This window comes from Pelodiscus sinensis, chromosome 1 (assembly GCF_049634645.1).
Source record: "Pelodiscus sinensis isolate JC-2024 chromosome 1, ASM4963464v1, whole genome shotgun sequence".
Taxonomy (NCBI): Eukaryota; Metazoa; Chordata; order Testudines; family Trionychidae; genus Pelodiscus; species Pelodiscus sinensis.
In genome coordinates this window covers 37,330,829-37,346,202 of record NC_134711.1, presented here as the reverse complement: position 1 = coordinate 37,346,202, position 15,374 = coordinate 37,330,829, and the positions used below count along the sequence as shown (strand labels likewise).

Here is a 15,374-nt window from a genome sequence, read left to right as displayed (position 1 = left end):
CCTTGCAACAAACCCCGTTGCCAGCTTTGTCCACATATTCATTCTGCTGATACCATTATTGGACCTAACCAAGTGAGTTATAAGATCAAGAACACATATTCCTGCGCATCCAGAAATATAATCTATGCTATCCTGTGCCGAAGGTGTCCGTCTGCTATGTACATTAGACAAACATCTCAGACACTTCGCCAAAGGATTAATGCCCACAAAACAGATATCAGACAAGATCACAAAGAGAAAACAGTTTCTTGTCATTTCAACCAGAAAGGACACAGTCTCAATGACCTGCTAACCTGCATCCTACTTCAGAAGACATTCAAATCTGCACTTGAAAGGGAATCCTCTGAACTGGCATTCATGCTAAAATTCGACACCCTCCGCACCGGACTTAACAAAGACCCCAACTATCTTACACATTACAAAGATAGCTTCCCCAATTATCACCTCTAATACTATTAACTCACAGACATTTCCCCTTCCCCACCTCTAATATCATTAACTCACTGGCATTCACCTTCCTTCCCTCCCCCTCCCCCCCACATCCCCCTTCTGTTCTGTAATGTGATTTGTCCTTTTCATGTGTGTTCATTTTTTTAAATGGTATCCTTTGGTATATATGGTTGTGACTGTTTTCTTCCATTATTTGATCTGAGGAAGTGGGTCTGGCCCACGAAAGCTCATCATCTAATAAACCATCTTGTTAGTCTTTAAAGTGCTACATTGTCCTGCATTTTGCTTCAGCTACCCCAGACTAACACGGCTACATCTCTACCACTGATCTAAAAGCAGGCACATTGAAGTGTTGTTTGCCTGAATGAAACTCCAGTAGCACCACCCCTTGTTATGTTAGGCTCAGCTTAGTGCTGTTCAACTCTGGTTTTCAGGAGCACTAAATTCAGTCATTCCCTTTTTTCCCCCCTTTCAAACCTATTTGCTGAACTGCACTTTGCTAGCTCCTTAGCCATATCTTCCTGTATTGAATAGGGATGTTAGGGTGTAAACGACTAACCATTTAACCTATAAATGGATGCTTATCCGTTAATGGTGTCAGTTACACTCAGCCTTTCAGGGAGGGGGAGGTGGCTTTGCTGTGGCAGGGCAGTGAAGCCTCCTCCCTGGGAGCTAAGCCAGCAGTGACTGGTGGCCCCACTCCTGGGGAGACTTTGCTTTGGGCTCTGCAGTATAAAGCTCCTTACTCTGCCCATATGTTTTATTTGCAGTGAAGAACACTTATTATCCAGGTGACTAAAGATGAAGAATTTACCAACAGCTGTAACAATTTATTGAATTGAATTTGGGTAGGGTACCAAAATTTGCCATTTAGCTATTCCCAAAGTTCCTGTACCATAAATCAATTCGTTCACCCTCATCAGCGAAACCAGTTGTTGAGATAAAATGGTGACAGTGTTGTTATGGAAATGACTGCTATGGTCAAATTCTCTGTGCTAAAAGATGATTTTATGAGAGAATGGGTAAAAAACCATAATCAGAGATACAAAGTGCTATTTTAGAGATAAATTCAAAATAAAAATATTCTGAACTAAGCTGAAGTAGTTTCCTTAGTATTGGGGTACACGGCAATGTAGATTCAAATATCTTTACAAAGAAACAAACATGAAAGAAACCTGGCATCAGAAATGAAGTGTTAAGTAATTTGGCCGCACCATCTCTCTATTAAGAAGAGTGTTTAGTAAACATGTAAATTATATCCAAAAGTATTTAAATGGGTTGTTTTTTTCCTCCTTTGCATTTCTAACACTCATTTTTTGGTGTGGTAGGGAGAACCAATTAGCAAAAGTAGGGTGTTTAAGGAAAATTATTCTCTTCCCTGAAGGTGGATGAGGCCCATTTTTATTAAAACTGTTGAGCTGAAATTCTTTTAAAACTCCTGTTTCTGTATGCTGTGTTATGCAAAAGACCCTAGGTCTACTGTTTACTTCCCAACTCTGTACCATTTTGCGCTCATTTTTAACATCTGTATTCTTTGAAGTATTAAGGGGTTCAGTGAAAAGACGATAAGAAATAATTTGGAATGTATATGGTCATTGTGACATACACGTTTCTCAAAAATAAAACTGGTCATTAGCGGATGATCTTTCTTTCTTGACTGACTGACTTCTAACAACCATTTTCCATAAATACATCAGGGCTCTATACCCATGTGACAGGAGTTCCTTTTAAGCAGTCTTCTCTCATCCTGAGAAATTTCACCCTTCCATTCATGAACTAAATAGCACTTCATGGTTGCCAGTCTGCTCTAGTTAGTGGCATCAGCAGTAGTACTCCAGGCTATGTTCCATGGCACCAACATTTCCCCCCACCTCTCTTTCTCTTCTTTGGAAGGGAGCATGGGAGGTTTTTTGTCATTCCCTAGTGATGGTGCTGGAACTGTCTGGCCTGCAGGCGTTTCACAAATGGAAGTGATCATTTCCCGTATTCCATGGCTTACTCATTTATTGTGGTACTTCTTGTTATGACTCCTCTTGCATCCTCAGCTCATATTATGTCAAAAAAAGAAACTGTTTTATAATTGCATGAGCTAAGGGTGTCTAAAGGCAGACAGATATGTCCTTATGTGAAAACATTACTAGGAAAGCAAAGATGGAGCATGTAAACTCACTACTATAAAAGTTCAAGAGCATTCTGGCTTTCAAAACAAATTCTATCAGGCAAGAGCGAGGAAACCTCTGTGTAATGTGGTGCGATGAGTTATTTAGTCTTTGCCATGGACAAAGATAAAATGGTGTCTGAACAGCATTGCTCTAAAATTGCATATCTTGCTCCAAGGGAACCTTGTGTTCTTCCTGTGCTACCCTGGGCTTGATCTACAAGTAGGCGTAGAGTTCCATACATGGTTAAAGAGAATAATTTTTCTCCCTCCTTCTTGTAACACTTTTTAGGTATTTGAAAGCTGCTATAATGTCCCCCCTCAGTCTTCTCTTTTCCAAACTAAACACACCCAATTCTTGCAGTCTTTCCTTATATGTCATGTTTTCTAGAACTTTAACCATTCTTGTTGCTGTTCTCTCTGGACCTTCTCCAATTTCTCCACATCTTTCTTGAAATGTGGTGCCCTGAACTGGACATAATACTTCAGTTGAGGCGTAATTAGCACAGAGTAGAACGGAAGAATTATTTATCGTGTCTTGCTTACAACACTTCTGTTAATGCATCCCAGAATCATAAAACAGGACTATGTAGCACTTTAAAGACTAACAAGATGGTTTCTGAGCTTTCGTGGGCCAGACCCACTTCCTCAGATCAAATAGTGGAAGAAAATTGTCACAACCATATATATCAAAGGATACAGTTAAAAAAAATGAACACATATGAAAAAAGACAAATCAAATTTCAGAACAGAAGGGGCATGGTGGGGAGGTAAATGTCTGTGAGCTAATGATATTAGAGGTGATAACTGGGGAAGCTATCTTTGTAATGGGTAAGATAATTAGAGTCTTTATTCAAACTTAGGTGTAAAGTGTCGAATTTAAGCATGAATGACAGTTCAGAGGATTCTCTTTCAAGTGTACTCTTAAAAGGCCTTTGAAGCAGGATGCAGGTAATCAAGTCATTGAGACAATGTCCTTTCTGGTTGAAATGGCAAGAAACTGTTTTTTCTTTGTGATCCTGTCTAATATCTGTTTTGTGGGCATTGATCCTTTGGCGAAGTGTCTGAGACGTTTGTCCAATGTACATAGCAGACGGACACTTTCGGCACATGATAGCATCAATTATATTTCTGGATGCGTAGGAAAATGCATGCAAAGTCAGAATAGGCCAGGGATAGGAAGAGGAAAGTTGAGCACTAAGACCCAGGGGAGGCATTGCTTCCCCTTGCCCTGGTCTTGATGTTTTTGCCGGCAGCCATCTTGAGTTTTTGGTCGAGCAAGAAGGGAGCTTCCCTTCGAAACCAGGTAAACAGGGGCGCTGGGGCCTGAGGGGGGAGGGAAGGGGAGGGGCTGGGCCCAGTTGCCGAGTATGTAGGGTTGCCAGGTGTCCAGTATTTTCGCCTCCTGGATGGGAAAAAAACAGAAAATACTGGACATTTCAGGTGTCTGGTATTTTCTGAATTTTTTTACCGGACAGAAGGCGAAAATACCGGACTATTCAGGTCAATACCGGATACCTGGCAACCCTAGAGGCTGCACATGAGGCACCCAGTCTGGAGGGGAGAGATGGAGAGGATTCCCCAGAGGGCACTGGTAGGAAGTAACCCAGGGTGGGGAATTGATCCCCGGAAGCTTGGTGTGTTGCAGTGAGATTCCCTGCTAAGCTAATGGTGGTCCACTCCATCACTGACAAGACACTGGACTGGGACCCCCTACCTTCTCATCATAACTTCTAGTAACCCACCTATTATAAATCAGTAGAAGAAACTCGTGAACAAGACGAGCTTCTGTTTACACCTCATACCAGCAGAATATTCAGTAGTAACTGCACTACTCTCTATGGGCATGTCTACACTACGGAGAGGCTTTACCCTCTGGAGATTGATTTTCTAGTGTTCAGTTTATCAGGTCTAGTGTAGATCCCCAAATCTAATGCTGAGGGCAGCCCCACCAGCATCCTGTACTTCTCATTATGTGAGGAGTCAGGGAAGCTGATGAAAGTTTGTGCTTATATCAGCCTCCCACAGTGTAGACGCTGCAGCAACTCAGCTTAAAGTAAGCTGACTTCAGCGAGGCATTTTGCACAGCTGGATGGCCTACCTTAAGCTGACCTGTCTGATCTAGTGCAGATCTGGCCTAGGGTGATTCTATGTGCTGTTTGAACTATTAACCTAGTTGGGAAAGTCAGAGCTGGAACTAGGCAAAACTGTTCTTTTTCTAAAATGTTAGGATAAAGGCAGGTATTTGCCTTCAGTGGTTTACAAATGAAGAAAAGTCCCTTTTTTGAGTAAACTGCTATGCTCCTGAGCTTTTAAACTGAGACTAAAAATCTAAACAACACAGAGATTTTCATTTAATTCCCAAATAGTTATGTAGTGAGTTTAGAGAGTCTGTCATTCTATGATATATTTCAAAGATGCAGCACAATGGAATATAGCACAGTATTCCAAGCAGACTGACAGAACCGCTCTGTTTCAAATTGCAACTCATCCCAAAAAAGCAAACATAACAAACATCTCATTCTGGCTTTTGCATCTTTCTGGTTGCCTCCCTCAGGATCCAAAGTTGTTAGACAGAATAGTAATGTAACAACAAAATTATCTTTCTTGTTTACTAAACTGTCTGCCGAAGAGGGCCCCAGTGACTGGAATGTATGCATTGGCACATCCCTATCAGAACATAGCAAGTGCTGCACAGTATGGTATAAATATCTATTTCTTCAAAACTCTCATCCTTTGACACTGATTGGGTTGAATATTGTGTGTTTTAAAAACATGAGCATTCTCACAAAGCCCTGGAAAAATGATGAAAGTACTCTAATCTGATAAAATGTATTTTAAGATTACTTTTAGATTTGTTTGTATTCAGGCCTTTGTTCAGGAAAGGATACCTATTCAAATAAGGTGCGTAGGCACATGCTTAAAGCTGAACATCTGCTTTCCTAAAATTAAATCTGTGCTTAAATTCCATGATGGCAGCAGTATAGCACATGCTTTCCTGAATCTGGACTTTATCAGAAGTAACTGAGCCTAATCTGTTATTGTGCAATTTAGATTTCTCCTGTAACCAGTTCAGAAATGAACAGTAAGTAAAACAATAGGATTTATTTTAATCCCTGTATTTCACAACCCAATTTCAGTCTGATTTTATTTTTTTAATAATGGCAGAGTGTTTTTGGACACAAAAAATATCTGTGAAGAAATTAAGCGAGGAAAAAATGGTGACCTGATTCATTATCAGTATTCAAACAGAGATACAGGAATAATGATTATCATCTGAAAAAAGCAGCAGCTGTATATTTGAGAAATGGTCTTTCTTTAGAAAGCAAAAATAATCTTGTGTCAATTTAATTTTAGGAGTGTAGTGTAACCACCTCTAAAATCATTTTTTTGATGTCACTGGCAGAAAATTCATAAAATGAGCACACTTTTATTTTCTTCTTTGAATATTTGATCTAAAGTTGTGTAAATCTCATTATTACCTCCCTCTTAATGTTCTGGTCTCTCTTCACTTTTCTACTTGGTTTCTAATGATATTTCAATTTTTGTATATGACAACACTGATTGACTCATTTTCTGTTATTAATTTCAGATCCCTTTAGCACCACCTAAGGCCACTTTTTCAGTAGAACTGACATAATTTATTCAGAGTCCAACAAGTATCAATTAACAGATCCTTTTGTTTTCACAGTATATCCATTCAGCAGGCATAATTCACAGGGTGAGTGAAAACAATATTAAAAATACTTGTGTTTTTTTATTTGTATTCTGTAGATGATGTTTGTGCACGTGTATGTACATAAATATGGTTCTCCATTTTTTACTTCATTCATTTTGGTTGGAGATTTTTAGGGTTTTAGACTAACAAAAATTTGCATAAAAGTGTGTTTTTTATCAAAAAAAATCCCCATACTAACAAAAATTTGCATAAAAGTGTGTTTTTATCAAAAAAAAAATCCCCATTGAAAAACAGCACATAAAAACCAAAAATATTTCACCATAATGCAAAAAGTTTCAGAGCATTGATAGAAAGTCTGAAATTTCCACTGAATATTTTAACAAAAACTTTTTCATCAACATTTTTGGACTGAACTAAAACTGGCCATTGTGATTCCTTTTGGAAATCCCACTGATGCTCTCACAAAATCAGTGTGAGAGTTTTGAAATGAGAGTTTTGGGTTGCCTGCCCTTGTATTTGCAAATTTCATTCCAACGCAAAGTTTTGGCTGTCTTACCTTAACCAAGACAAGAAATCGCTCCTTTGAAGTAAAATACCAGGAGCACCATAAATATTTTACTTTGCTCTGGTGGTTTTAATTTGACTGCTGGAAATTGTATCATTCGTCACAAACCCAACATGATGTAACATTTAAGTTAGTGTGAATGTTAACTCCCAAAGCTGTTGTAATCATAGTCTAAACTAGTCATTCAGCCATTTTCTAAGTTTCTCTTGCTGATTCATCATCTTTCAGTTCCATTGTAGAGTCTTTGCAATTCACGGTCTCCCTTCTCCTCTCTCCAAGATCCCTATGATGTTAACAAGTCTACACTCCCTGCTTTTTTTCATTCGTTATCAGAAGGCAGTTGGAAAGTTGTGCAGAAATTTTGTACAAGCATCTTGTTTTATGCTGTAGTTGACATAAATCTGCAAAAGTTTTGGGGAAATTCTGCTGACATTTTTCTCCCTAAATCTGTGATTCTCCACAGGTCAATAATAAGGGTCTGAGTTTTTCCAACTGGGTATTCTTCCCTATCTATAGTGTCAAAGTCTTATAGCAGTTAAATGCAGAGGGATTTTGATGTTACTAAGAGGCAGAGGATGATCAAGACCTGCCCCTTTATTTTTGGAATTTTGTTAATGTAACAAGTAACAGCCTTCATTCAAGTGAGTCAAATTAGCAGGAAATGAGGCTCCATTCTTGGGTGGCCCGGAGGCACTGCTATAGTAAACACGATTAATACTAATAATGGACTTTAATTGAAGACTTTTTCTGAGTAGCTTAACAGCTGTGAAGGAAAGCTCTTTGATTTTGTTGAGTTTATGTAGGTCCCTTAACAGTGTTGGTTTTTAAATGGTCCCAATTAGGCTTTGATGTCCAACCTAAATACTTTAATAAGGAATCTGGGGTAGTTCTCTTTTTTGTAGCCAAACCATAGCAATAAACTTTTCATCAAGGCTATGCTAATAGAACAGAAGTTCATTTCATTAAAAAAATGCAGAAAGACCCCATAAGTATCCAGAATTTTACTATGTCATAGTTGTGCTCCCTGTGTTTTGCACTGATGTTGATTATAATGTAGAATACTTCTGTTGCCATTTTGAAGTGATTATACCAAAAGAACACTTCTATCACAGGTACAATTGCCCAGAACTGTATTCCCTCCTGCATAGTCCACCAAAGGCACCTATTTAGGCTTTCAGCTCCCCATTCATCATCACTCTTGGGCAGAGACCCACATCTCACTCTCTCCTGAGCAGGATTTTTCAGTCTGTACAGTTCCCTGTCTGCTCTGAGCTCACCAGAAAGCCAAATTGCCTAAACAAGCCTTTGTCTGCACTTCTCTTTCCTCTCAAATTCTGAACAGTTGTAATTTGCCACTTTTATAAATTCACCATGCAATTTTCCCTAGCAAGTTTGTTAATCTTAAGCTGAAAGTATTACAGAGAAAACATTAAAAACAATAAGACAATACACATGCATGTTAACAAGACAGCATGATTTTGGTAGGAGGACTGTATTTCAGACCTCACCAAGGGATTTTTCTGTGGTTACACGTTCATAACAGCATTTACTCAGAACAAGCAATGTGGAGAATAAATCTATCTCCCTTTTATATAGCTTGGGCCTTTTGATCTTCAGATTCCGGGAATAGATAATTAGCAGACAATAGTTTTCTCCTCAGGATATAGGTTGGGTCAAGAGTTGGGAATTTGCATTTGTCTCTCCACACAACTATTTCTTAGGAAACCCACTTACCTTTGTCCCAGAGGTTCTTTCTTATCTGTCACATGATTTAAAATAGTACTTCTGAAGCTCATAAAACTTCCTAAGGTTTATGTTGGCCATGTCTCCCTTCTAGAGTAGTTGCAAACAGTCCAACAATAATACACACATTTTTCATTTAATTGAATGGACTACAAAGATATTTTTAAATTTAACTCAATAAACATTTTCAAGGATATTGCAGGAAATTTCTGATCCGTCACTATTTCTTCCGTGTAATGTATTTTTATTTAAAAGTTGTATTTTTCTGTCTGTTGTAAAAGTCCATCTCAAACTTGATATATTTACAGGATCTAAAGCCTGGAAATTTAGCAGTAAATGAAGACTGTGAATTGAAGGTAGGAAACACTTGCTGTAATAGCAGTTGCTTTTGTTACAAAGACTGCATAAGAGAACATGAGGGAAACTAAGTCAATGACAGAACTCCAATTGGCACCAGTTTAGGATTTTATCCTATGATTTTTGAACAGTCACAGAGAAATGGGGAAATACTAGAAAACAGAAGGGAGGGAGGATCAATTGTGGTCTCAAAACCCCAGAAGGAAGGAACAAATGTGGTACCAGTCTTCCAAAAAAAGTGGAGGAAAAGTGGTTCTGACTACTGGTGTCCCATTTATCTGATCTTAATGCACACTAAAATAATGGAATATATATGTTGGGGTAGGATCAAACTGAACATCAAAAACCTAATGATCTTATGGGTGTTTCTATACAACGCTGAGGTTACAGCTACACAGTAGCATGTAACTCGAAATAAATGAACGCAATTTGTGCTACACAAATTGCGTAGCTTATTTCAAAATAGCTTATTTCAAAATTTGGCACTGTCTACGCAGAGCTAATTTCAAAATAAATCACTAGTCCGGCGTCTTCCTTAATCTCATTGTGAAACAAGGCTTACAGGAAGCCGGAATAAGAAGCCCGTTATTTTAAATGTATTTGAAATAACAGGCATGCTGTTCAGATGCACAGAATGCTATTTCGGGATAATGGACGTTATCCTGAAATAGCACTGCTATGTAGACATACCCTGAGTCATTGCAAGCTGCTGATTGGATGACTGACCTCTGAGAGAATTATGAAACCAAGCAAGTGGCACTATTTCTAGAGGAAAAACTTTGCCAAATATATTTAGTCGCTGCTTTTTTTAAAAAAAAGTAGAGTTCAGTGACTGTTATCTTTGTGGATATTAATGAATCATTCAGTAGTGTCATATTAAATCCTGCTTTTAAAATTATATCATATGGTCTTGAATATGAACAATGACAGGGCTTGAAGTTGACTGAACGATTATTTTTTAAAAATTCATGACATATAGCAAAGTATAAAATTAGGGATCAATGTTAAATGCAATCTTATTTGACATCTTCCCTCAAGATGCTTCAGACAATAAGGAAATTCAACTATGGTACTAAGTATTGGTAATGAATTCACATAACAGTTGGATGTATGGAGGATAATTGTTAGATGAACAAGCCTATGTCAGTCATGGATTATAATAATGACATCTGAGATTAATACTGCCAGGATTCCCTCCAGGGTAGGAGAAGGTGATGGCAAAATGTACTATAAAAATTGAAATTGACTGCTTTAGAATGGTTTTAAGAAGGAGGTTTATAACAGGCCTGTGGTTTTACAGAGTGGATGTCCAGAAAGATACACATTAGGGGTGTTAAAAGGACTGTAATTACTAATCATGGAACTGCTGAAAATGTCTCATAATATAAACTATAATAATCAGTGTAGATATGCATGCAGTCTTCTTGTAGCCATATTAGAGAGACAAGGTAAGTGCAGAAATACTGGGTCAACTTCTGTTGATGAGAAATACTTGCTTTACGAGCTTACACAAAGCTGTTTTTCAAATCTGGGTTCGTGTAATACATAAACAGCGATGAAAATCTGCTTATTTTGTCATGTAACCAGGTAAAGAAATTGACTTTCCCCACAAGAGTTAATGTCCATGTAGCAGCTAATATGTAAGGATAGCACTGAAACACTCTTTCTCATATCGGATAGCATTTTACACCACCACTAGTCCCATCCACTGCAGCGAGAGTTTTTGTGCAATATAGTGCTACTCAGGATGAGCAAGGATGTCAGAATCTGGCCCTAAATTTACAAGTTAGAAATGAGGCTCTTGTTTCTTTTGAAAAGTTACTGAAACTAGTTGAGCCAGTGTTAATGTTAAATGCATGCTGTAAAGTTTCTTAGCAGGAGTGATTCTAGGAGTTGGTTTCCAGAAAAGCTGGTGCCCTTTAATTGGACAGTTGGTAATTTTTTTGTTACTTGGAGACGGGAGTTTAAGATTTTCTAAGCATAAGTGCTGTCTCTCCTCGGGTGCTGTGGGTTTGGAGCACCCACGGGGAAAAAATAGTGGGTGCCCAGCACTCACTGGCAGCCGTGCTGATCAGCTCCTCCCCTCCCCCACAATATTTCCTTGCTGCCTGCAGGCTCTGCTGATTAGCTCCTTCCCTTGCCTCCCAGCACTTCCTGTCCACCACAGATCAGCTGTGCAACACCATGCAGGAGTCTCTAAGGGGAAGGAGCGAGGCTGTAGTGGAATGGGCATGAAGAGGTGGGGCCTTGGAGGGTAGGAGTCAAGTACCCCCAGGGAAATCAGAAAGCCAGGACTTCTGCTTTTAAGACATTTTTACATGGAGAGAGGTATGAGTTGTCTCTTCTGTTCCATTGTCCCTGCATATGAGAATCCTGCTGAACAGTTGTGCAAGTAGGTGTTGCCATCTGCAAGCTTCCCTCTAGACCATTAAGCTAAGATACTGAATCTGTGATGCAATTACTCTGCTTTTTCTGTCTTGGGAATTTTCCAGTCCATCAGTGTGTTAGAGCATAATATTTAGTCTCCAAAAATAATTATGCAAAGTAGCCCAGACCCCACAGTATGCATTTGTTTTATTGCAGTGAAGAGTTTATTATGAGAAAGCAAATAAGAAATCGCTAATGTGATTTTTACATGTCTTCCACATCTTATTATAAAGACATTGAGGGTATGTCTACACAGTAGCATTATTTTGGAATAACTGACATTAATTCCAAAATAGCAAAGAGCATGTCTACACTATAAGCCTTTATTTTGAAATAATGTCTAACTGGAGGACTTCTTACTCCAACTTATGGTAAACCTCATTTCACGAGGAGTACGGGAAGTTGAAGGAAGAGTTTTCTTCCTTTGACTTCCTGCTGTGTAAACAGTGCCAAAAGCCAAGTAAACCTATTTCAACTTAAACTATGCAGTTGATGTAGCAGAAGCTGTGTAGTTTAATTCAACTTTAGCCATGCTGTGTAGATGTACTCCTAGTTACTATAGATCCCTTAAACGAGGTCTACACTGCAGGGTTTTTTTCCAGAAAAAGATACGCAAATTGCGGTTTGCAATTGGCGTACTTTTTTCCACTTGCTTTTTCGGAAGAGGCTTTTCCAACATTTGGCCCCTCTAACTGAGACCAAATGTTGGAAAAACCTCCTCTTTCGGAAGATCCCTTATTCCTCATAAAATGAGGAATACAGGGATGCCGAAATAATGCGTCTGCATTTTTGGAAACTGTTCCAAAAAAGCAGACGCATTCCCTGGACTTGGTAGAGTTTTAGACTCTGCAATCTAAACAGAGCCTTAGACTGCTCTCCGCTGCCTCTTCACTTCGCGTGGTCCTTAGAATATGTACTAACTACTTACACTAAACTGGTTTTATTTAGTACTTAGCTGTGACTCTCTTAGTACCTTTCAAGGCAGCCCAGGCTGAAGAGGGGGGGTGCTGGGTACTTTCTGCCTCGACACGCTGAGAGAAGGGATCAGACCCCGGCAAACCCAAGCACCCGCTGCTAGCGGATCGGCGCCTGACAGTTACCTGCCCCAGCAGCTTGTACTCCAGCTCCTCCGCAATGTCTGCGGCCAGCCCGCGTGGGATCTCCACTGCCCATTCATTGACAAACTACTTCTGCGCCAGCCAGGCTGGCAGCGCAGCAGGCGCAGAACAGCACCAGGGCTACAGGGCGCCCAGCCCAGCGGGTCCCGGCCATGGCACGGCGAGGGAGGCAGGAGCAGCCAAACAAGCGGAGGGCAAGGACCAGGCAGCAGTGGAGCCCTTTAGTTGCTAGGCGGGCAGGGTGCAGCGTCTCCCAGCCAGCGCACCGCGGCTCTCCCTCAGGGCTGAACGGAGCCCAAAGCCTGCCATGCCGGGCTGGCACCGAGTGTTTATACGTCATAACTACGAAAGCCGGCCCGACGACAAGTGCAGCTGGCCCCCAAGCGCACGGGTTATTCCCAAGCGGGGGAGGGTTGGGGGTTGCTAAAATAAGATGGAGGGACAGACGCACATTCAAACCAGAGCAGGAAAAAAAATCCCAACCCAGCCTCTGCTCCGAGGTGAGTCCCCGGTCCCTCGGATATCTTACGAACCTGGTGTCTCCCCTCTCAGCTGTTGCACGGCAGCATGCGCTCCCTCAGATAGTCTCGCCGCCTATGTGAGTGGGTGTAATTTTTTTAGGTTTTGAGAATTTTAATTTTCAAAAGAATAACATTACTGAAAAATACGAACTAAAAGGTTATTTCAAAGAGAAATATTGAAACTTTCCACTTTAAAATGTCAACACAAAATATTTGGAGGGGTTGGTTAGGTTTTTTTTTCTTACCTGAACAATTTGGCAAAGCTGACATGAATTTTTGAAATATTTCTATGTTGCTGTATATGCATTGTCTGTCTTGAGAAAATTTACTCAGCCCTGTTCATAACGTATGTACTAACTAGTATTATAATTGTTAGCTACCTCTACTAAACAAACAAACAAACAAGGCTTTGTAGTGTATTGCAACTGTTTTTAAGTCTCAATGAAACTAGAGATAATATTTATATATATGTATACACACACACACACACACACACACACAAATAAAACTTTAAAATAATGATAAATGTATGTAAATAATACGGGCCATAGAAAAGCATCAGAGTATTGCATATTTTCTCTTGGTATCTTGTGAAATCCTAGGCTGTGTCCAGACTCAGGGGTTTTTTCGGGAAAAGTAGCCTTTTTCCGAAAAAACTTCCCCTGCGTCCAGACTCAAGCCGCGTTCTTTCGAAATTAAATCGAAAGAACGCGGCTTTTCTTTCGATGGCGGTAAACCTCATTTCACGAGGAAGAACGCCTTCTTTCGAAAGTTCCTCTTTCGAAAGAAGGCGTTCTTCAATGTAAATAGGGCTTCTTCAAAAGAGAGCATCCAGACTCACTGGATGCTTTCTTTCGAAAAAGCAAGCCGCTTTTTCGAAAGTTCCGCGTGCAGTCTAGACGCTCTTTCGAAAGAGGCTTGCAGTCTAGACACAGCCCTAGAGAAGAACATTGCGTAACACTGTGGTGTCCAACCAGTTCTGAAGCAGTAGCCACTCTAGTTCTGAAGCGAACAAGTCACACTCAATCGGTCAAATAGCCACAAGTAGCTAGTGGCTAGGGTTTTATATCTTGCTATCCTGTTTCTGTCAATATTTATTTGCCATGTGTCCAGTATTTAAATGAGAAAGTTTATAGGTAACGTACAAAATAGGGATTAAATGCCATTGAACACGGCACATCTCTCTTTCCGCTTTGCATCCCATTTCTGTTTTAAATGCAGCTGACACCGCAGGTGATATAAAATATGGAAATTATCTTAAAGTGGTTCAGTGAGAATAAAGCCATAATATTTTTCAATGCGCACGCACGCGCGCACACACACACACACACACGCACACACTCACACAGGTGGCACAAAAAATGACCAAGAAGGCATCCAAATTCTATATAAAACTTTAACTAACCACGTTCCACCACATTAATGCACTCAAAATTGTCTAAACAGCTGTTAGCGCACTGTGCGTGCGCATGAGCATATCTCTATATTTTGCACTGCAACGCATATTACGGAGTACATTATGACGCTTGTTTTCAAGTGGACATATGTATTTCAACCTTATTTGTATGTCATAAGGAACATTTTACTTCTACAAAACAAATGTGTGTACATAGGTATCTTTAATATATTTTGAACTTTTAATAATTATTGTTTTAAAATGTAATCAAATAAATTGTCTGAATCTCCAGGACATGAGAATAGATCCCGGAATGGAGCCAATAATAAAGCATTGGGCCTCATGCAGGGGAATTGCATGCACACGCCTTACACCAGCCCTGAACATAATTTAACTTTCCTTTTTCATTAGTGCCAGGAGAGCAATGCTACTATTTTATTGAAAAGTAAAGTATTTTAAATGGTTGAATTATAGTCCGCATGTTGCAAAGGGCATGGTATCCCCTCTTGCTGTATCAATGAGTGTTTGTACTCTAAATCTCTGTCCATAAGGTATCTATGCACCGAGCCTGTTCTTCCCCATATGCAGAATATGCAGCTGCATAAGGCAGCTGAAAATTTGGGGCACCACTGGGTCTTAATGCCCACCTACCTGCCTTTTCCTATCCATGCTCTGTGGCTCTGCTTCCTCTGGAGAGGCTCTAGTTAACGGAGAGATGAAAAAGTCTGCCAGATCTCTAAGTGGTAATGAAGCCATTTAGCAGGCAATTGCCAACCCCAGGTATAAACAGTCAGTTTCTGAATGTATTATGTTAGTCTACAGGGCCTTAGTTTAAAATTTCATTATGGAAGGTCTACACTATAGAGGAAGATCAGCTTAAGGAACACAATTTCAGCTTCATAAATATTGTAGCTGGAGTCTACATATCTTAAGCCAAGGTAGGGTGTCGGTGTCATCACT

At 39.8% G+C, this 15,374-nt stretch overlaps 1 protein-coding gene across 5 annotated transcripts in view; it reads left to right on the top strand.

Moving 5' to 3' along the window:
- The window catches only part of MAPK12 (mitogen-activated protein kinase 12), an 84,643-nt gene that overhangs the window by 48,682 nt on the left and 20,587 nt on the right, over positions 1 to 15,374 (top strand). For all 5 annotated transcript variants that reach the window (XM_006122616.4, XM_075928185.1, XM_075928201.1 and 2 more), the window contains 2 exons: positions 6,300 to 6,329; positions 8,904 to 8,951. In XM_006122616.4, the coding sequence (XP_006122678.2) occupies positions 6,300 to 6,329; positions 8,904 to 8,951 (78 nt within the window). The remainder of the gene's footprint in view (positions 1 to 6,299; positions 6,330 to 8,903; positions 8,952 to 15,374) is intronic.